Consider the following 23,956-nt stretch of genomic DNA (forward strand, 5'->3'; position numbering starts at 1 on the left):
TAGACATTCTACTCCCCCTCCCAACTTGAAAATAACTCTGGAGAGAATGGGATAGCATAAGACAGGCTTCTGTGGGGCAAGCCTCATGGAGAGAAGGGGCTAGAAAGCCTGAGGAGGGAAGGGGAGAGGAGAGGCTTCTGTAGGGCCAGCCTGAGAGGAGAAGGGCTTCTGTGGGGCCAGCCTAAGGAAGAGAAGGGGAGAGGAGAGGATCTATGGGGCCAGCCTGAGGGAGAGGAGAGGCTTCTGTGGGACTAGCCTGACAGAGAGAATGTGATCGTAACTACTGATTAATTTTCAAACTCTAAGTGTCAATTTATCAAGCCCCATCACATAAGTTTCGTAGTGAAGCACGGATATCCAACTAGTACATATATATATATATATATATTGCCCAGTCCTTATTTACATTTTAGCCTATCTTGCATAAACTGCCCACTGAAGGTAAGGCCACAATAAGTGTGTGTGTGTGTGTGTGTGTGTGTGTGTGTGTGTGTGTGTGTGTGTGTGTGTGTTAATGGGGAAATTTTTCAAAATCGTATCTGATAATATCACTGATTAGAAGTTTTGTTGTATGCTACCCAAAGTCACATTGTTAGAGTTGGATGGCCCTATAAATCTAATCAATCAATAACAATCTCACTCCACTGATCCATTTAACAGAGCTGCTTATATTAGTTTTACATGTTTTTCCCATAATAGTAAATATTAGTTCAATGTGTTCAATGAAGATATGAGATAGTACATTGTTTTATCCTATATTTGTTTAATTAACATCTCTATTAGACTTAGATGAAGCTTTGAATACACTCTAGGCCAAATACTTCAGGATTGCAGATAGTACTAAAGGTTCACAAATATTCTTTCACCACTATAAATATCCATATTAGCATCAGGCAAATGATTACTATTGCATGCACAAAAAGGAAAAAAACACATTATAAATGCTTATCAAATATCCTGTTTTCCTATCTCCTATCTTATTTTTTTCCTACTTGTCATACTCTTTGTGCAGAGATAGATATGGGGACTGCCAAATATGACCAGGATCCAAAGGGCCATGAAACCGTAGTTGTTTCAAAGACAGCCTCCCAGGATGCAAGATAAATTAGGTTTAAAATATAACCAACTTTCAAAATCGGTTGGTGAAAATGCACGAGTATGTTATTTATTATAAACCTTCCTACCCTCACCTCAAGTCATGACTCCTGACATGAGCTCTGAATCAACATCTTGAAAATATGAAGACAAGTATGGCCTCGGTTCTGATAAGAAGGGTGTCCAATGCATTTGGAAGAACACTTTGCAAATCATATTGGCATGAGTAAAACACCCCTCTTTGAAGCACGGAGGCAACTGCATGCTCCAGAAAGGCTAAAGCAACAACTTTGGAGGCTTTCTCAGATTGTCTGTGCATGTCTGTCAATGCAATTGCTGAGACTCCAAAACAAAGCAATTAGGCATGCAGATATGATCAGAGAACAATCTGATGTTTTGGTGTGTTGTCTACACTTTGCAGAGTGATCTTTCAAATGTTTTGCATTACTCTATTGATCAGACTCAAGCCTCACTACAAAACTAGCCTCACAAATTTATTTTTATGATTTTTCAGATTTATAGAAAGAATTCTTAAATATATTTTTAAAATTAAGAATTTCTGAAATAAAGCCTTGTCCTCCAAGCTTCATTTCTAACTTACCACTTAAAAGTCTGATAGAGGAATCTATTCTTGCAATCCTGCATACAGCAAGGCTGCCTGGATCTTCCTGAGTTCAATAGGATTTAACATAATGCATATTAAATGTGTGAAGAACTGCCATTCATGTTACCATTCTCCGTTTTAAAAAATTGAAATCTTTTTCTGCAGTCTTTGTCATATTGTTTGATGGAAGTAAGCTCCATTAAGTGAAACTCAATTCTAACTTAATATTACAGGAGACCACTATTAGCTCTAATGAAAATCACCCAGTTTCTGCAAAAGGCAGAATTCAGACATTCTTAACTATTTCAGATAAATGTGGTTAACAAATATCTTATGGTCAGTGAATCAGGATATAAAGCCTATATAATTCTACATCTTTATTATTGTGCTTTCAAGCTGATCCTTGGTACATTTGTAAAAATGCAATACTCTCCGAGAAATAAACTGGCTAGGTAAAATGTTTTTCCTGCACTTACTATATACTCAAACAAAAATATACAATGTTTATTTTTTTAAATTGTTGAATATAATTTAAAACACTAAATTTTTATATTTTTGCTGGCCACACTTGTGTAAAACTGAAAATAAATCAACCATTACAAGTTAATTACCTTTAATTGTTTAAAATTAAAAGTAATTTTGTTGCATTAAAAGATATTACCATAGCCCATAAAATTAAAAAAAAATTCTCTCACCTATTGCAAACATGGTCTATGAGTAGTGATACAGATTCTAGATTATTATCAAGTTTAGTATTGTGATAGAGGCACCGGTCCCGTTGTAGCTCTACAGCCTGACGTAGCAGATTCTGCAGACGCCTTGGGGGGAGCATCACTGATGGGGGTAGGTAAGCTTAAATAAATAAAAAGGCAATTTCAGTGCAATCAATTCATTTAAAAAAAAAAAACAAATTTGTGAAGTACATTTTCCATATACGTGTCTAACTTATTTAAGCCAAAGATGCCTAGGTAACAAATTAATTATCATTCTATAAGATTTTGTTCACATAATGGCATTTTCTTCTTCACTGCACCCTTTACTTTCTAACATGTCCCAATCTGCCCAAGAATCTCCCAACTCTCCAAAACAGATTTAGGAACTGTAAAAGTGGGAATATCTCAGAGAAGGAGAATTATGCATTTCTCCATTCTACTGAGAAAAATAACCCACAATTTGATAGCATAACAAACACGTAGTTAGTTTTACTCTGTCTTTATGAGCACTGAAGTGAAAACTGACTAACAATAATGAATTGTCAGGCCCAGCCCAAGAATGATATAGAATAATCCATCCGAAGTTCAGTTCTTCATTTGCTCACACCAAATCAGAATCTTGCTAAACTAAACCTATTCTACTCTCATCTAACAGATATACTTTGGGAGGTATTAGGGAGTGGCTATCCTCTCTCTCTTCCTCTTATCCAGCTCTAGTCTGCATTGCCTCTTGTCTTGTCCCTTCCCCCTCACTTCCTGGGAAACTGCCACTTCACTATTGTCTATCAACCACCTCCCCCTTCACAGGTACAAATCATCTGTGCATTAATCAAACAGGTGGCAAGAAAGCAGGGGCAGTCAGGCACAACACAGGTTATGTAGACAGGAAACAGAGGGTCAATCAAAATGGACTCAAATGTCTATACACCAATGCACAGAGTATGAGGAATAAACAGGGTGAATTAGAAATTCAAGTAAATGAGGGCAGATATGGTATTGTTGCCATTACGGAAACTTGGTGGGATGAAATCCACAAATGGAACATACAGCTAGAGGGATATAAATTATTTAAATGAAATAGACCAAATAAAAGAAGAGGTGGAGTTGCACTATATATAAGAAATAACTACATCTCTACAGAAATAGAGCACAACAATGATGAAAATTATCTTGAACGCATTTGGGTCAATATTAAAAGGGGGAGGAAATGACATTGACATAGGTCTATACTGTAGGCCACCCAACCAGAGGAAGTAGATGACCTTTTTGCTAGTCAGCTAACTAAGGTATGTAGGAAGCATATCACAATAGTAATGGGGGATTTTAACTACCCTGATATCAACTGGGAGACAAACTCTGCACCAAGTGGAAGATCCAACAGGTTTCTAACAAACCTAACAGACAACTTTGTTTCCCAAAAAGTAGAGAAGGGAACAAGGGGATCAGCCATATTGGACTTAATTCTCACGAACAGAGACGAAATGATAAAAGGTGTTGAAGCTAAAGGAACCTTGGGGGCAAGTGATCACGCAATATTGGAATTCAATATTATGCAAACACAAGTAGTAGAACAAAGTCAAACTAGAGTCTTAGACTTTAAGAGAGTTAATTTCAATAAATTTAGAGAGAGCTTGAGAAGGATTCCATGGATGAGAATCCTCAAGGGGAAAACAAATCAAGAAGCTTGGAAAATTTTGAAAAGTGAGATTATAAAAGCCCAGTCTAGCACAATACAATGAAGAAGAAAAATAATAGATCTCAAAAGAAACCAGCATGGCTGCATAAAGAACTCTAACAAACTGAAAGACAAAAAGGATAAGTATAAAAAGTGGAAAGAGGGGCAAATAACTAAGGCAGAATATCAGCAAATAGCCCGAGCCTGTAAAGATGAAGTGAGAAAAGCTAAGGCTCACAATGAACAAAGGCTTGCGACTAAAGTAAAAAATAACCCCCCCCAAAAGCTTCTTCCAATATATTAAAAACAAGAAAAAAGTCAAGGAAACAATTGGCCCATTGCTGGGAAAAAGTGTCAAGAAGGTGACAAGCAACAGGGAGAAAGCAGAACTACTTAACTCATTTTTTGCATCTGTCTTTACACAAAAGGAAAAAACAGTCCAACCTATCAAAAACAGCACCAACAAAGAACAGATTAGGAACACAAGTTAAAATAGGGAAGAAAATGGTAAGTGAATATCTGTCTACCCTAGACGAGTTCAAATCACCAGGACCAGATGGATTACACCCCAAGGTTCTGAAGGAACTGGCAGACGAGATCTCAGAACCACTGAACTACCTCTTTCAAAGATCCTAGAGCACAGGGGAACTATCAGAGGATTGGAAAAGAGCTGATGTAGTTCCCATCTTCAAAAAAAGAAAAAAAATAGATCCAGAAAACTACAGACCTATCAGCCTGACCTGAATACCAGGGAAGATTCTGGAAAAGATAAACGAATCACTGAACACCTAGAAGCAAACCAAGTAATAACCAAAAGCCAACATGGGTTTGTCAAAAACAGATCATGCCAGACTAATCTTATTGCATTCTTTGACAAAGTGACAAAATTAGTGGGCCAGAGGAATGCTGTCGATATAATTTACTTGGACTTTAGTAAAGCATTTGATAAAGTAGACCATAATCTACTACTAGATAAAGTAGAAAAATGTGGGTTTGACAGCATCACCACCAGATGGATTCGTAACTGGCTGACCAACCGCACTCAACGTGTAGTCCTCAATGGAACTGCATCTACATGGAGGGAAGTATGCAGTGGAGTACCACAGCGCTCTGTTTTAGGCCCAGTGCTCTTCAACATCTTCATCAATGACTTGGATGAGGGGATAGATGGGGAACACATCAAATTTTCAGATGACATCAAGCTGGCAGGAATAGCCAACACTCCAGGAGATAGGCTCAAGATAGAGAAGGATCTTGACAGACTTGAACATTGGGTGCTATCTAAGAAAATGAAATTCAACAGTGAAAAAAGCAAGGTTCTACATTTAGGGAAGAAAAACAAAATGCACAGGTACCGTATATGTGGTACCTTGCTCAATAGTAGTAACTGTGAGAGGGATCTTGGAGTCCTAGTGGACAACCATTTAGATATGAGCCAGCAGTGTGCAGCACCTGCCAAAAAAGCCAACACAATTCTGGGCTGCATAAACAGAGGGATAGAATCAAGATCACGTGAAGTGTTAATACTTTATAATATAATGCCTTGGTAAGGCCACACTTGGAATACCGCATTCAGTTTTGGTCGCCACGATGTAAAAAAGATGTTGAGACTCTAGAAAGAGTGCAGAGAAGAGCAACAAAGATGATTAGGGGACTGGAGGCTAAAACGTATGAAGAACGGTTGCAGGAACTGGGTAAGTCTAGTTTGATGAAGAGAAGGACTAGGGGAGACATGATAGCAGTGTTCCAATATCTCAGGGGTTGCCACAAAGAAGAGGGAGTCAAACTATTCTTCAAAGCACCTGAGGGTAGAACAAGAAGCAATGGGTGGAAACTAATCAAGGAGAGAAGCAATTTAGAACTAAGGAGAAATTTCCTGACAGTTAGAACAATTAATAAGTGGAACAACTTGCCTGCAGAAGTTGTGAATGCCCCAACACTGGAAATTTTTAAGATGTTGGATAACCATTTGTCTGAAGTGGTATAGGGTTTTCTGCCTGGACAGGGGGTTGGACTAGAAGACCTCCAAGGTCCCTTCAAACTCTGTTATTCTATTCTATTCTATTCTATTCTATTCTATTCTATTCTATTCTATTCTATTCTATTCTATTCTATTCTATTCTATCCTATCCTATCCTATCCTATCCTATCCTATCCTATCCTATCCTATCCTATCCTATCTCATGAATTTATACTTTCAGATCAAGATTTGTCTGCTCAGAATGAAATATGCTGGAAATCTCTTTTGTTTGTGTGTGTGTGTGTGTGTGTGTGTGTGTGTGTGTGTGTCCTTTTGAAACTATTTTTTCTTACTTTGGAGCTTGTCCAAAAGTTTAGATCTAGACGTTGTTCCTTTTCCTTCCCATTCTGCTTTAGTGCGCAAGTCTTCTGGATGACTACACATGAGATACCTGTATATTGAAATAAACACAAGGATTAAGCATTCTGGAACTATATACTAAATTGATATGAATCAATGCTCAGGGTATAGCTTCTATATAGTCAGAAACAAGTGGCTGATTTAAGGAAGGAGCTGTTTAACACAGGAGTCTGAAGCACGCTTTAATATATGAGGAAAATGTTTAATCTGCAATGTTCAAATAACTTTATCATCTAAGTAATTTAAAGTACTATAAAAGTATAAAACTCAAAGGGAGTTCAAGCATGTAATCGATGTGAGTGATTGAAACAAGTGCCTCCTGGTCCAAGAAGAAGCTGGGAACACCGCCTCAATCAAGGATGAATTCACCATCACTTGGAAACTGTACCTTCCCCCCGCAGTAGTCTCGGCCAACCAAGGGGAACATGGATCTAATTCACCGGAGGCACTACGGTCCAAAAGACCTTACCCATCTACTGGGGTCCAACAGGATCAAATTGTTCCCAGATAACAGGATAAGTTTGCTTCCTAGGCATCTCCACAGACTTGCCCCCTATGCTTGGCATCCACCTATGCAGGTCTAAATTCAAGTATGCATAAAATTTCAGTCTAAAACACTTACCCACTAAGGATGTGAATGCGCTCAGTGTTGTACTTCAGCGGTGTCAACTCACCACGCAGAACTTGAAGTGCCTCCAAAACTTTACCATCTTCCAGGTATTCTAGATATTTTTGTTGCAGCAGCAAAAACTTCATCTTCTGACATGACAGAAAGCAGCAGATCAGATGGGGAGAAAAGGCTGACTGAAATTTCAGAAAACATTTGAACCTAAACAAGATATATATATACCTTTTTACTTGTCCTTTAGAAATAGAAATAAGTACCCTTTCATGATAAATGGGTGGTTTGAAAAGCCTCAATACTGAAAAGATGCACTGATTTATAAAGATCATTTATAAAATTTATAAAGATTTATAAAATTTATAAAGATTTATAAAGAGTGATGGGAGCCTGAATGATCTTTATCCAATTTCTAACTATCCATGATCAATAATATTTAAATGCTCATATTGCATGTTCCTCTGCAAACTGATCTTAATATAAGCTCATTTTATAATATTATAACCAATAAGCATAAAATCAGACTTCAGGGATGGGATATGGTAAACTGAAGCTTTTGCAACCATAACAAAGACCAAAGAAATGATGAATAAATTGATTTCCTGGAACCTCTCTCGATAAGGACAGGACAGGAGAGGCAAATGTTTCATGCATAAAAATCAAAAGGAAAACGACTATTCAAAACTGTAACATAAAATAGAATTTAAATGGAAAACTAGAAAATAATGACCTGTTTTTCAAAGCTATCCCATTAGTGAACATGTGTCTCATTACAAATAGAAAACAAAGCATAACTTCAGTAACATTGCTAAACTGTTTCAGATTGGCCACACTTTGGCAGAATGAGATCCTAAAATGCTTTCAAGCATTTCAGCTATGGAACACAGTGAGATTCAGAACAAGCCTTTAAGGTTAACACAAATATGTATAACTACTAGCAAAGACACAAAAAACCTGCAATTATTTGCAGCTTTCTAGCTACTCTCTGGACATTTTTAGCCCTAGTAGCTTTAACTTAGCTTTCTGACATTTAGAGCAACAACCTTCCCTGAGAGTATAAGCATTTTTATTGAAAGGAACGACACAGAAAAATAAGCTAACTGATCTGATCAAAACATATTAACACTTGTGTCTGAACTTAAGAATGCTAGTGCTTGTAAACATACACAACTTTACTGTTGCCTCCAGCATTCCACCTGCCTTTTTTAAAAAAACCATCCATAAGAAATCCAACTTTCTCACATGCATTTTTACAAAAATCAACCATAGCTTACACTCCAGGCACTCAAGCAGTAGCCTACTAATTATGGAAGCATAGTTCTCTTTTTCTTCCATCTCGGCAATGAAGTTTGCTATTGACAGGATATTGTCTCCATTGCTGCACCTATGGACACTATGAGTCCATGGGGCCTCTGAGTCAGTTCACTATTGGTAGTCCTCAATTTACAACCACATTTGAGCCCAAAACTTCCATTTCAAAGCAAGACAATTGCGAGTTTTGCCTCATTTTGTGACTTTTTTTGCCACAGTTAAATGAGTCATTGCAGTTAAGTTAATAACATGGTTAAATGAATATGGCTTCCTTGCTGACTTTACTTGTCAGAAAGTTGCAAAATATGATTACATGATCCTGGGACACTTTAATCATCATAAATACAAGCCAGTTGCTAAGCATACAAATTTTGATCATTTGACCATGGGCATGCTGCAACAGTCATGTGAAAAACAGTCATGTCACTTTTTTCAGTGCCATTGTAATTTTGGTCACTAAATAAATGGTTGTAAGTTGAGGACAACCTCTATGTTAGACCAAACAGGTCAAGATTATAGTTCAGTAACAATGCTGATAAGTAGGTCATATGAATAGGATTGAGGGAGAGTGGGCAGGGTAGAAAAGTGGATCAAACCCACTGCAACTCAGATAGTACAAGGACCAAGTTAGTTGAATAAACAATACAACCGATATCAACAAACTATCAACAAACAAACCATGAATAGGTCTTCATGGTTAGACCTATTCTCCATTTCCATTCTCATCTCACTCCTACTAGTACACAGAGAGAAGTTTGTATACATAATCTTACCTAGACCGGATTAAAGACTAAATGCCCATACTTACTGCTTGCAGCAGTTCTAAACCTTCCTCCCCACTCACTTACTCAAAAAGGGTATCAATCATTGCTGAAGTAGTTGCTTGAGGGAATCTGATAATCACGGTAAATCAGATGGAATTGCTTCTGGAATCTAGCATCCTCCACCATGTTGAACAGCTGATCACACAAAGCCATTATCTGTGCAGTAGCACTTACTATGTATCAAAATCTTGGAAATGTAAATTATCTCTGAACTCAAATATTAGTCACTGCTGAGTAATCATAAGCAGACTCTATTTCAAAGTAATTGTGTGCTAAGTTCAGAAAAGGCATGTTACTCCAACATTCAGAAATTCACAGGATCAAGAACTTTTCTTTTTCTGAATATCTGTTAATAAACATTACCGTATTTTCCAGCGTATGACTTTTTAACACATGAAAATCTTCTCAAAAGTCGGGGGTCGTCTTATACGCCGGGTGTCGTTCTCCTGTAACCAGGCAGACCAGCCCGAAAGGCTCTGATGAGCCTTAAATGGCTCTGGCGATCCAAGCTCTGACGATCCCAGCTGAGTTGCCTGCTAATCAGGCAACGCAGCTGGGATCGCCAGAGCCATGTAAAAGGAAAAAAGTTTTCCCCCTCCAGCTTGCTTACCTTAGCTGCTAGTCGCAACGCTTGCCTTGCTTTGCTTGCCTGAATCCATTCCATCAGCAAGCCACTCCCTGCCTGCAATCAAGCAGGCAGGGAGTTGTGGACTTCAACTCCCAGAATTCCTCAGCCAGCAAAACAAAGGTGGCTGAGGAATTCTGGGAGTTGAAGTCTACAAGTCTTAAAGTTGCCAAGGTTTCTGAGATTTCTGAGATTTAGTGTGTTTCTGTAGTGTTTCACTCTAACTACACAAACACACAAAATCTCACAAAGCTGTATGTGGAATTTTGTGTGTGTAAAGTGTGAAAGTTGTTTTTTTGGGCTTTTTGTGGCTGTGTGAGGTTCCTGCTTGTTGCAGGGGCCATTTTGGGTCTAGCACAGCTGCTTTTACATTGTGGGTGAGCCAGTTGATGTTTTTTAATTTTTATTTGGTGTGCATTGGAAGAGGGGTAGTCTTATACGGCGAGTATAGCCCAAACCCTATATTTTAATAGGAAAAGTCGGAGGTCGTCTTATACGCCCAGTCGTTTTGTACGCCGGAAAATACAGTACTTGATTACTAACTCAAAAGAAAATTTAGCACTTTACATTCCATACCTGAGAAACTATAATCACTCTAGCTTCACAATATGAAACAGTATTAATATCTACACATTTTCATCCCCCATATTTTCTACTAATTACAGCTATACAGCCCATGTATCACAATTTCAGTTTTTACTCCTTTTTACTGCTCTCCCTATCTCAATTTTTGCTTTGTTCACCATCTTGCCATTTAACCACTTTACAAGTCCAATAAATAATTTTTGCTTAGCATGCTTGTGTACTTTTATAGCTATACAAATAAGTTTATATTTTACAAATACTATGTTTTCAAGTGGGTATCACATTAACTATGGGACCAGAAGTTTACAATATGCCCCTAGATAGTATTAAAGCTTTTAATTATTTGTAAGTAAAGTTTTAATTATTAACGCAATCACTTTGTACTTTTAAGAACACTAATTATAAACAGGAAACAATATAACTTGAAATCCACTAATTCCAGAGCTATATGGGAGAAACATGTATAACAACATTCCAAGGAGATGTAGCAGTAGTAGTAGTAATAGATGTCTTCATGTGACTCATACTAGACTCTTTTCTTTCAAATGATTACAAGTTTAAATGAGTTTTAAAAATTAAAATTAAATAAATTATGCAAATGACTTTATATCATTTATTGTATCATAATACAGTGGTACCTCGATACTTGTCAGTAATCTGTTCTGGAAGATGTGATGAATACTAAAAATAACGGGTACCAAAAAAATAATGACTTACCGTGTGACCCGCTATTTCGGCTAGAAGAAATAACGAGTCATGAGGCAGCCGATGTCAGCAATGCGTCCCTATGCATCGAATACCGGGAGAAAGATGAGTGCTGGGACAAGATTTCTGCTTCAAAATGTGTTGAATACCATATTTGAAGAGTTTTGAAGCAGTTGAGTGTCAAGATATGACTGTAATGGTTGGGAGGTGCTATTCTAAAATGGTAAAATGCCTCAATATTAGAAAGGGGATAAAATTGCTTGTGGAAGACAATGACTTGTGTGCTTTTCACAAGGAATGAAGACTATACAATACTATGGTTTTCATACAAATATTTACCTGAAGCTACAGGTGAGTTCTCACTTAACCATTTATTTTGCAACCATTCAAATTTACGAGAATGCTGAATAAGTCATAGTTCTCACTTAATGACCATAGTAGTCACTTAACATCAGCAACTGGAAGTGCCAGTATTTCTATTGTTAAGCCATGTCATCATGTCACATCATGTTTCACAAACATATAGCTTGGTGACAGAAATTTCATGGTTCCAATTTACCATTGTTGAGGATTATCTGTATATAGTACATGGTTTATATTTTAAACCATGGTTTAGAGCATGAATTCCTGCTCTACAATTTGTATAGAAATCTATACTAAGAATTTTCACAGTTTCTATAAAAAGCATGGTTTCTTGAAACTTTTAGCTTTACTGTATTTGCCACCTAGCTTTTCTACTTTGGAGAATTATTTACACCTTTTTAATGAGACACAAATAAAAATATGTGTTTGATTGTAAGTTTTGTATTTTATGACAAATTTAGTATCCATTATAAATCATGTTTGATTTTTATAGTCCTAACAGAGTACCATATCTGATCTAATATGAATATAATTTAAAAATTATCTATTGCATCATAACGTACCTTTACAATTAATAGCGATACAAAAACATGACCTCCAACAGGAAATCAAATAGTTAGAAAAGCAGTGCAAAAAACTGTCAGGCTGGATAAATTTCATTCTGAAAAGTGGTTAAGATAAGCAGGCTAGAAACTGAGAGACCTGATTTCTAGTACTGTACTGTCTTTGCCATACAGCCAGCTGGGGGCTCTTGGACCAGTCACTTTCTCTCAGCCTTAGGAAGGAAGCAACAACGTCCAAACACTCCTGAAAAATGTTGCCAAGAAAACTGCAGTGTCTTGTCCAGACAGTCTCTGAGACAACATGATTAAATGAAAAAATAATTCACACAGCAACTAGAAAAGACTTGAATCATAACTTGTCCCAAATCTTTTATAAAGCTTGCTTCTATTTAGGGAAACAAGGTAAAATAGCAAACTACAGCTAGGTCACAAAGATGAAAAAAAAAAATGGATTGATTCACACACTGTATCAACTGACCCAATGCAAGATGTAGAAGCTATCAGATTATATTGTTATGCCCATGTTAAAAAATCACTTGAAGTGAAAAATCTATTTCATATAATGGTTTTACCTGGATTTTGAGTACCATTTTAATTACAAATCGGTGACAAATTTTGGGAGGATTCTGAGAATCACAACTAGGATTTTTGGAAAGTTCAGATTTTGAATTAAGAAAAATAACATATGTTTACTGTAAAACTGCAAAAATTACATACCTGTAGAGGCAAGGTTAAATAAAATAAATTGCCCCAAATTTGAAAGGTCAATAAACCTTAACCTGGAAAATTCTACATTGTTTATGTAGAAACAATGAAATCTGGTAAGACTTCTTGAGGCTCTGTTTACTCTGAAACTTTTAAAATTTACTTTTCATTTAATCTGGAGAGTTTGTGGACATTTTTCTATAGATGTTACGGTTTCCATGTTGTCTAGTGGCATCATGATATGCCAGAGAAAATTTTATTATATTGGCTGGGAAAGTATTCCAAAACTCAAATTAAAAGACTTATTTAATGAGATTCCTAAGATGTGCCAATGTAAATACAGACAACTTATTTGGTACCTGGCAAGCCCTTTGCCTTGCCTATTTTACCAATTAAAACAAATATTATTAAAAATGGGAAGCTGCCATGCTACACAGACTCCGTTCCGTGTCCAACACCATCAATTTTTTAAGAGAAAGTCTTTGGGTGCCAAATGAGACCCATTCGTTTTTTTAGAAAATAAAATAATGGTGGCTATGTATGGCTTTCCTTGGAAATGTATTCATCATCAGCCTAGAGCAAGGACAAAAATAAGCAAATATATAAAAATATCAGTCCTAATGAGAAATAGGGACCTACGAGGAAAAAGATATTATAGAAGTGCTTTTTTAACTGGCTGTATCTCTCACAACAGCCTTTTCTGATATACTCACACCATTATCTCAAATTTCCAAACAAAACACTGAAGAACCTTGAAGTAAGAAATATGGTAGTATTGTGTGTGTGCCATTTTTTCATTCTGTAGACTCCCTATAGACTTCTATCACCTATTTTTAAACTTAAACTTCAGGAAAGATTACACCATTCACTTAAATTTGCATTCATGTAAATTATATGTTTTTTATATGATTTATATTTATATGATCAAGCTATTAAACTAAGTCTATAGTGAATGATTTTTTTAAAAAGGTTACTTTTTTTTGATACCACTAACCTAGAATTTTTTAGTTTTGTTTTTTTGAAAAAATTATAGTAAACTGATTTGTACATCATGCTAAACAATAGTAAGTTAGTTCACATGTTATTCTAAGCCAAAAGCAAACAAAAAACATCATGCTGTTATGCAAGAAGTAGGCTAACATGTTTATTTATTTAAAAACTGAACACCACCCTTCATAACAAAGCCTTTCCAGGGCAGCTTACAAGACATTTTAAAATCACAATTAAATATATTACTCATAGTTTCACAAACATTTACATAATGAAACATCTACACTAATATTCTCTGTCTTGTAAATAATGGAAAAGATGATATTAATTGTTCCATTTCAGAACCTAATTATTTGAGATTGCATACCTCACTAATATATTTTACAACCATATATAAAGTGAGGGAAAATAAATTTTCACTTACAAATCTTTTTCACAGTGTGAAACCCTTTCATCTATTTAAAATTGATAAAGTATCTGGAAGAATTGTGCTCTTTCCAACAATCTCTCCAGTGCTTACTAAGGAGGCACATACCATAAGTAAAAATGCTATTATGGAATATAAAAAGCAATTGCTATGATGCACATGTGAATGAACAACTAGAACAAATTATATTTGACAAGGGACTTCTGTCCTGCTTCTCTCACAAGTATAACAGACCCTGAACATATTTGCACTGTGTTTATTTATAAGTCATTTCTCTCCCTACTACATTTTATAGAATAGTGTCCTAAAACATAAATGCTTTTTAAAATTATTTTAATTGCCCAAATTAGTACATCTGAAAGATTAATAGTGGGTTTAGAATAATTTATGGAATCATAAAGATATTTATCTACAAAATAGTAAAAACATTTTCTTTAAAAATATTTTTTTTAAATAAGTTTTTTAATTTTTTTTCCTTAGGTTTTTAAAAAGCTGACATAGTTCTAAAAGATAATCATAAATATAACTGATTATATGTTCTGCTTCCTAGTAGAAATAAAAGCTTACAGATCTGGTAACTGATCATACTTTAAAAGTATAAAAATAAATGTATAACTTACAGAATGAGGTGACAAGAGATTTGTGCAAGAAAGATACAATATTTAAACAAGAAGGAAGAATTTCCATATAAAGAAGATGTGAACAGACACTGACTCACAATTCTGATGATTTGAGGAATATGTTTTGAGTCCTGAGAGTACTTTTTATTTGGCTAAATATAATCATGAAAGTAAGCATTAAAGGACCCTCAATGTTAATATTTTTATTTTATTTATGAAATGTATAATTTTGTACATATAAAGTTCCTTTGATTGATATTAGGTTTGTATTTTGTGTGCTTGCCTTGTTTGCAAAGCTTAGATGTTGAACTGAAGCTTCTTTATTATAACTGCTCCTGCTTTGAAGATGCTGAAGGTAACATGTATATATTTTAGATTAGCATATCATCATGCTTTTTCCCCTGTCACAGGGTAGTCATGTGACTTTGGAATTTGCATAGCCGAACAAAAATATTTTGGTAGTTTAATACATATTCTTACTGTTCTATTTTTATAAGCGCACATATTAGGTACTGCTAAAGAAACAATTGGTAAATTAACTGCATTAATTTGTCAGATCAGATCAATCCTCAAAATACAGTATTCTGAAAGAGGTCCACCTGCATCATTTTTAATATTATGATCACTATCTATTATTTCAGAGCTTTCCGATAGTATTGTTTCAACATCACATATGCTACAAGATCTAGCATATTACATACAGCCACAAAAATAAACTCCCATCACACAGAAATAGGCATAATTTTGTAATAAAAACAGCAATAAACTACCAATACAAAGCATACTGAACCCTTTCCATATAACTGATAATGTTTCATTAATATGGTTCAATCACTTCAACCAAGGAACACTCAATCCATTATAGTATTTACAGGAAATAAATTGATATGTTAGGCCAGTGATAGCTAACCTTTTTGCCATCGCATGCCAAAAGTGGGGGGGGGCGCGCAGAGGGGGTGCATGCACGCATGCCCACACCCATAATTCAATGCCCCGCCACGCCCCCATGCATGCATGCGTGACCCCCCCCCCGTACATGTGCGCACAACTCCCCCGTGGCCCGTTTTGGGCCTAGCAGGCCTACCTGAAGCCTCCGGAGGGCGAAAACGGCCTTCCCCCCTCCCTAGAGGCCCTCTGTAGGCCAGAAACAGTCCGTTTCCTGACTTCCGGTGGGCCTATTTTTCACCCTCCCCAGGTTCCAGAAGCTTTCCTGGAGGCTAGGGAGGGTGAAAATGGCCTTCCCCACAGCCCCAGAGGCCGGAAATGGCCTCCCAGAGCTTCCGCGCGAGCCCTGTATCCAAAACGGGCCGCATGGAGACTCCTGGGAGGAGAGGTGTGGGCGGGGCCAGCTGAAAATCAGCTGGCCAGCACACGCATGCGCGCTGGAGCTGACCTAGGGCAATGGCTCACGTGCCCAAAGATATGGCTCCGCGTGCCACCGTTCGCCATCACGGTGTTAGGCAATACTCACAATAATTCTTTAATATGGGACATATACTCATAGAGCAATCTTTCCTATAAAACATCTGATATATCAGAAAAAGCAAACACTGCTATATATTTACAAATATCATCACAACTAATTTCAAATGCTTACCAGCCTTACTATTATTCATACTGCAAATGCATCCAAGATAAACAACTTAAAAGGATCTCAACATACAATGAAGAACTGATTTTACATATTTTTTGGCAAAAGACTTAAATACTCCAAAAACAAAGACAAATGAATTGGCAAAACAATACTTCTGAAGCAGCTGCTCTAAAGAATGCAGGGGAACCAAATCAACTCTCCCACAAGAAGTCCAATGGCAGATATTAAAGGATTGTTTGGAATGCTATATTAAGAAATAGCTTATGTTGATGGCAATTTGTGAATAAAATTGTGAAGAGCTGCCAGCTGGATATATTTACGAAATACACCTAACCACTAAAGGCATGTGTGGAAGCTCTCATTTGCTCTAGAAGCATACATATTTTATGTATGACTTCCAAACTACTGTTGTCACTGAAGTTCATCATTGTGCTCTCCTTCATTCATCCAATGTAAGTTCTGCAGTTCTAAAAGTGCTGTTGTTAGATCAGGATCAAAAACACTGACCTGGCAATAAACTAAATAATAGATATAAATAATAGATACCAAACAATGTCAGAGTAATTATGATGATTGCATGCATTACTTGTGGATTGCCTTGAGGAACCCTGGTTGTCAATGCTATTAGCATGATGTGGTTTTATCTGGCTGTTTCTTCAAAATATGTAAAAGATTTCAACTTGAATTATTTCAAATTCAAAGCACCATTTTGTATGGAAAACTGGGGTGTTTAACTACTTAAGAAATATCCTGTGTTCATAACAGTGGTTTAAACTCAGAACATTTCTGTAACTGCTTGTTATATATTCACAATAGCCATTTCACACTTGAAATGTGACTTTGTGAATTCAAAATTGTTCAAATTTGAAGCATTTTGCACATCCCTAATTCTTCAATGCTCTTATGAAACAAGATGCTTGGAAACAACAAAAAATGAATTCATGTAAGATTATAATTGATACATTAACTTTTACTAAATGCATTCAAACACTGGACAACTAACTGTATGGGATACCTTAATTTAGACTTCTATAATGAGTATTGGTTGTCTTGATATAACAACCTTATCAACCTTCAGTACTATGACCATTGTTTGAAATGAAATGAGAAGAAAAAGAGTGGATAGCCTAGTAAAATTGATAAAATTCAGAATTCATTATAAACCTTTAATTTCGTATTAGTAATAAACCTCCTAGGAGCAGCAAGTCTTGCTTCTAACTTTTAGAAGATAAGGATGTGCAACATCAGAGTTCAACATAGTTTATCTGGAAACTCTTATAAAGATCCAAAATATCAACAGACTACAGCTATTACAGCTTTATATAGGTAGTCCTCAACTTAGAACCATTTGTTTAGTGATCATTTGAAATTACAAAAGCACTTTAAAAAGTGACTTATGACCAGTTTTCACACTTATGACTAGTGCAGCACTCCTTTGGTATGTGATCAGAATTCAGACGCTTGGAAACTGGCATGTATTTATAATGGCTGCAGTATGATTACCTTTTGGCGACCTTCTGACAAACAAAATCAGTGGGGAAGCCAGATTTATTTAACAACCATGTTGTTAACTTAATAACTGCAGAGATTCACTTAACAACTATGATAAGAAAGGTCATAAAATGGGGCAAAACTCATTAAACCACTTCTTGCTTAGCAACAGAAATTTTGGAACTATGCATGCATATGCAGATTTTGGAAATAACTGGCTCATGTGCAGAATTTTTTTTCCTGCCAATCCATCAAAATTCAGATATAAACATCTTTCAAAATTATTATGAATTTTTTTTCTGTTAGTTTTTGATATCTCAATAGGATGAGATATATATGGTTTTTCATGAAGGGGAAACAGGTACTGTATATTTGTCTTTAAGGATTAGATTAAAGGAAGAATAAACTTCTAAGTATAGCTTTACAAGAGAATACTACCTTTCAATTAGCAGATACAAAAGTTTATTTTACACTGGCCATAACGTAATCCAATATAAATAATATCCAAAATTTCAATTTTACACAGCCACCACACTTCAAGGAAATCTTCCATCACTTTATTTCCATCTCTTAAGTCATACAGGGTCTCCAAAAATTAGTTCTAAAGTTATCAACTATTCTCCTAATAAACACTTGCCTAAGCCAAAATTTAGAATTAGTTGCCCAAACAAGGATTCTTGTAAATATTTTGTTTTTTTTAAAAAAAATATCATTGAGTTCCTTTAACAAAACAGGTTATCACTTCCCATAAAGCAGTACTTCACAAGTCTCTGAGCTACTTTCCTGCAACATGTTCCAGAGTATAACATAATATAAGCAAAATAAATCAAATTAATACATTCAGGAAAATAATTAAAGGGGCATGATTTTGAGTTTTCCCATTTTACACAATATAGCAATTTGGGTGTGAAGATGACAGGCAATATTGCTGTTTCTATTCTTATAAATCAACTGAAGGGCAACTGAAGAAAGATTCTAAAGATACCTCCAGATTCCAATTTTAATTACTTATGAATTGAATGGGTTTTATACACCAATATGAATAGAATGAAAGATTTTTCTTACTATAGATTATTGGAATTCCTATATGAAAATATTTTAAATATAGTAATTTCATCTACACAAGAACCTTAAGAATGTTTTATTCCATTTACAATAGAAGGTAATTTGAGCATAGCTCAATATACCATTAGCAAATTAGCCTGTGTATACTTAAACAAGATGATGTTCAAAATAGTGAAAGGATAAAAGGTAAAGGTTCCCCTTGCACATATGTGCTAGTCATTCCGGACTCTAGAGGGTGGTGCTCATCTCCATTTCAAAGCGGAAGAGTCAGAGTTGTCCGAAGAAGTCTCCGCGGTCATGTGGCTGGCATGACTAAACGCCAAAGGCGCACAGAATGATAGCAATCCATAAAGAACTATTTTAACTTTTACAAAAAACAGTGTTCTACAAAAGGTGTGTTTTGCCATTTTTTCATATTAGGCCTTAGATGACCTCTTCGCTTTTTAGTACATTACTCATGCTTTTTTGTATACTACATTTACATTATCTACCTATTCACAGGAAAGAATATACTAAAGTACTTGCAAGAAAAGATTTAACTTTATTAGCCTTCAGACTGAGTAAACAATATATATTTTCACAGTGAAGAATAAATGTAGCAAAACATCTGTTTTGCCCACCACTTCCTTCGTGAAGTGGGAGGGTGCAAAGAACAGGAAAAGTATCCTTTTGATAACAGAGAAACCTCAAGAAAACTAAGCAGACATCAGTAAATTCCTGTTTTTAGAAACAGGGCTATTTTCCACTTGAATCAGAGGAAAATATACTGCACTTTTATCAAATGTTAAGCCCAAAACAAAAAACATACCAAGAAATGAGGAGTAGAAATATTTTAGTGCCTCTTTAATATGCTGTTAATTACATAATTGAGACATAATTCTACATATTATAGCCCTTAGTTATCACCAAAATGATTTTATTGCTTTATTAAGTGAAAAGCAAAATGACATTCTAGGTAACTGCAAATATGCCAACTCTGTACAGTAGCCATGCCTCTAAACTTCACAAACCAAACCAATGATTTCAAAGTAAAATATAAAAACTGTATTACTTAGCTGCAAGTTAAGCAAATCTCAAAGATATATGTATTTTAGCTACATTGTTACATCAGAATGTTCAAAGTTTGCATACAAAGCATAAGCTTTTTCATTTTTTAATTGAAAATTGAAAAATATATTGCTCTTGACAAACATTTATAACTAAGTATGCACATCTCAACGTAAACTATTAAAATATATTCTTTATATTTAGAGTTTGTTGAAGAGCCTCTCTTACCACAATTGCATTAGAAGAGTGCACCAATGGCTTCAGTTCATTCAGGTCGTTCTCAGCCTAGAAAATGCAATGTTAAAAATAATTAAGAGAAATAAAAAAGGTAAACCAAAGTTGGGGAAATATACTCTATTATCTATAAATTAATAACCTAGATTTATTTTTGTTTACTCAGAATTAAGCCTCATTGTAATGAACAGATTGGCTTTACTTTTAAAATACTATGCATAAGGTTGCAATCACTGTTACAATTCGGCAACCTTATGCCTCTTTTATTACCTTATCCCATTCTCCTTCCATGACATGATTGCGGAATTTGGTAGCAGAAGGGTGTTCTAAACGACATCCTGACTCTTGCATGAGAAGATCAACAGTCTGGCTGTGAGAGAGAGGCATAGTGTTCTTAAAAAGTTGACCAGTCTTTATTCTTATCCTTATAGATAAGCCATCCAGTGTAGCCTTAGTACAACATGTTTTAAAAATATAACAAAAATTACCTGGGCTTTCTCAATAAATTCTAGCAAATATGACATATTTTTCTACTATTTTCATGATAAAGAAATATTTTCTGTCAGGAAATTCTTTACTTAATAATCCATAAACCTATATTCTTACTTTCCCAATTATTTAAAATGAACAATACTGTTTTCCTTGTGTTAAAACTCTAACAATCAAAGGTTTGCCACTTGCTATAAACCTGACTTCTGTCAATCCCATTTTTATTTTGTATTGTAAATTAATATCAACCTATTCCTGCAGTGGTTCAAGTTCTCACCATATGAAGACCTTAGTTTTCCAAGGATACACTACATATATATATATTACCAAAATTAAACTAGCTGCTATTATAATACACAACTGTCAGGTTTGTTTTAGTAATCCAACTACTGATGTACCATGTTTATTTGCTTTTCACCCTCCCCCATTCCAGTGCATGCCTATTACTCAGCTCAAAGTACTGCAGTGCTGCAAGCTACATAAGAGTCAACATATTTGACATTAATTTTAAGTACATTCCAAGGGGGTTAGACACAGGTATATTCAAGTTCAATTTTAATACTATCAATCTACAGTTTAAAATATTAGTTTAAAATTATAGAACATCTATCTAGATGTGTAGGGATATTTTGCTGTAATCTAAAATGCTTCTGTATTAGATCCATCTGAAAAAATTTCATAGTTATATTCAAAATGCTAGTTTACCAACATCATCTCTGTAATTTATTTGTCTTTAAATAGTGTGCTGTTGGGCCTCACAGAAATTCTACGTGTTGTCTTAAAACGAAGTTCACAATGGACTAGGCCTGAAAAATAGGCTCTGTCGTCTCACTGCCTTCAACTCATTCACTGTTTTTATTTATCCCTTACATTTCTGTCTTTGTGATTAAACCATAACATACTAATGTGAACAAAAAAAATCTCCCCATTGGAGAAGAATAGATCAACATACAAAATGTTGGCCTTTTTCTCCTTAGGTATGTCTTTAAAATAAACAAGTCTGTCAGAGTTATTGTTCTCATCAACACAAACCTAGATCCATATTCTCGCCAAACAATCATCCGATGTTGCTTCCTACAAAAACAGATATTAGCAAGAGGAATGTCATCCGTCTACTCTCGAAATCTCCCTCCCCCCCCCCCACAAAAAAAAGGCCAGCCGAGGAAGGGGGCTGGAAGTACCTGGTGGGCAAAGTCATCCTCCGGACGATCCCCCCCCCAAAACACACATTCCTCAGGTTTAAGCCTACGCATTATTTGGGAGGCGGGATGGATCGCAACACCTACTCGCCCCACTTACTTGAGGCCCAAACCGTGGAGGTGCTGCCCGATGAGCCGGATCACGTCCTCATCGGATTGCGAAAGTCTCTTCTTCTTCTTCAGGGCACTGCTGCCGACGCCGACACCGCTGCCTCCCCCCATCTCAAGTGCGGAGCCGCCGGGGGCCGAGACCCCATTATTGACACTCGAGCCGCCACCGCCGTCGCCGTTGTTGGCCGACGGCAGCAACCCATTGGCGTGAGCTAACTGCTCTCCAGTGGTCAATCCCGACGAGGCCTCGCCGTTTTGGGCGTTGAGGCAGCCCAGATCCGGACCCTGTGACGACGACGACGAAGGCGGCGGCGGCGGCTGTTGCTGCTGACCCCCTCCTGCTCCGTTGGCCTGCATGGCGCTGCCGCTGGCTCTGAGGGGGGTGGCAGCCGGGGGGGCAAGCCCGCAGGAGAGCGAGGGGGATGAAGACGAGGTGAGGCCTGCTCTGCCCGCGGAAGCCCCGGGCTCTCCTGCTCCCTCCGCCGCCGCCGCCGGGGAAGCCCGCGCTTTCTTCCGCGGTGGCGGGGAGGCTCCGCCGGTGTCCGAGTCGGAGGAGGAGGAAGCGGAGGCCAGAGTTTCCTCGCCGAGAGCGGCCGTGGTGGGAAGCCGGGGGGGGGAGGGGAGTGAGGAAGGGGAGGAGGGGGTAGGGTGGGATGGGGGAGGTGGCGGGGTAAGGAACGGGGAGCTCTTCCTCTCCCCGCGGCTGTTAGACAGCAGCAGCTGCTGCTACCCTTTCTATGGTCCCGCCAGAGAACGCGGCCCGAAACAGCCCCCGCCTGGCAGCCCCAGGCACACAACCCGCTCCTCTCCACTAGCTGGTCGGTTTGAGGCTCTTCTGCCTAGCTGCAGCCTAATGGAGTCTGGGCCGGGACGTCACAGGAAATTCCTATACTGCCCCTTCACTCACTTCCGCCGCCGCCGCCTGGGGTAGGCTTCGGGGTATGGCTGCGGAGGAGCTCGGGACGCTCTCGACAGCACCACCCCCTGGGCGGGCGCAGACCCCCGACTCAGGGGGCCTTTGTCATAACACCTGCCGGAGGGGGGAGGGGACTTCCCGGTTATGATTCGCTCCAGATGCCCATATAGGGAAAGGCTGCAGGTAGAAATACCAATAAAGGGTACGCTCACTTGGACCTCTTTCTAAAACAAACAAACAAAAATATTCTTTCTCTGTGGCTCTGCGGTTTCAAATTTGGAACGTCCTTCTATATATTATCCAGGTCCGATTTAAGATCATCTTCCCGAGTAATAAAAAAAGTCTTGGGGCTTCGTAGCCTTAAGTATATTATTCCCTTTTAAGATACCAACTCCTTTGTTTTTAACTCCCGCAGACTGACATGGCTCCTCTCTTAAAATGGCATCAATGGCTTTTTTTTGTACTTTGTAAATAAATATCGAGATGTTGTGCCGTGATATTTGTGAAGGAATGTGGGTTATATAGTTTTTCCGAAGTAGCCGGAGAAAAACTTTTCCCCCTTTATTACCATCCGTAGTTCAAAACTCATTTGGTAGGTTAGATATGACAAGCTCTATCAAGCCTGGCACAGCTGTAGAAAACTTTTTTCCATTTATTTTCAAAAGTGGGGAAAAAAAATCAGGGTGTGGTATTGGAGGAAAATTATAACATTGAGATAAGAAAATACAGTATTAAAACACATTGGTAAAAACTTAATATGGACTTTTCTGTAGGGCAATTAAGTAGCCTCAGCTATGTTTACTTTCTCTTTAAAAATTAAATAGTTCTATAATAGGACAGTTTACATGACATACTAAAGTAAGGGTGTCAAACTCACATCATCACGGCGGCGTCACATGATGTATCAGGACTTTTTTTCCCTTCGCTAAACCGGGCGTGAGTTTGACAGCCTTGCACTAAAGCATAATATATTTATAGTACCATATCCCCCCACCCCCAAAAC

At 37.2% G+C, this 23,956-nt stretch overlaps 1 protein-coding gene across 3 annotated transcripts in view; it reads right to left on the minus strand.

Moving 5' to 3' along the window:
* Window positions 1-22,758, minus strand: part of WDR26 (WD repeat domain 26) — a 45,798-nt gene extending 23,040 nt beyond the window's left edge. Inside the window, exons 1-6 of one of the 3 annotated variants that reach the window (XM_070932410.1) lie at window positions 22,027-22,758; window positions 20,509-20,608; window positions 20,233-20,289; window positions 7,090-7,226; window positions 6,401-6,498; window positions 2,395-2,551 (exon numbers count right to left, since the gene is read on the minus strand). In XM_070932410.1, coding sequence (XP_070788511.1) covers window positions 2,395-2,551; window positions 6,401-6,498; window positions 7,090-7,226; window positions 20,233-20,289; window positions 20,509-20,608; window positions 22,027-22,394 — 917 coding nt within the window. In that variant the 5' untranslated portion in view covers window positions 22,395-22,758. The remainder of the gene's footprint in view (window positions 1-2,394; window positions 2,552-6,400; window positions 6,499-7,089; window positions 7,227-20,232; window positions 20,290-20,508; window positions 20,609-22,026) is intronic. The other 2 variants (XM_070932408.1, XM_070932409.1) reach the window with 2 other exon arrangements.
* Between the last annotated feature and the right edge of the window lie 1,198 nt (window positions 22,759-23,956).

The sequence above is a fragment of the Pituophis catenifer genome, unplaced genomic scaffold (genome assembly GCF_029215685.1).
Source record: "Pituophis catenifer annectens isolate HBS135680 unplaced genomic scaffold, rPitCat1.0.hap2 SCAF_1, whole genome shotgun sequence".
In the NCBI taxonomy this organism is placed as follows: domain Eukaryota; kingdom Metazoa; phylum Chordata; class Lepidosauria; order Squamata; family Colubridae; genus Pituophis; species Pituophis catenifer.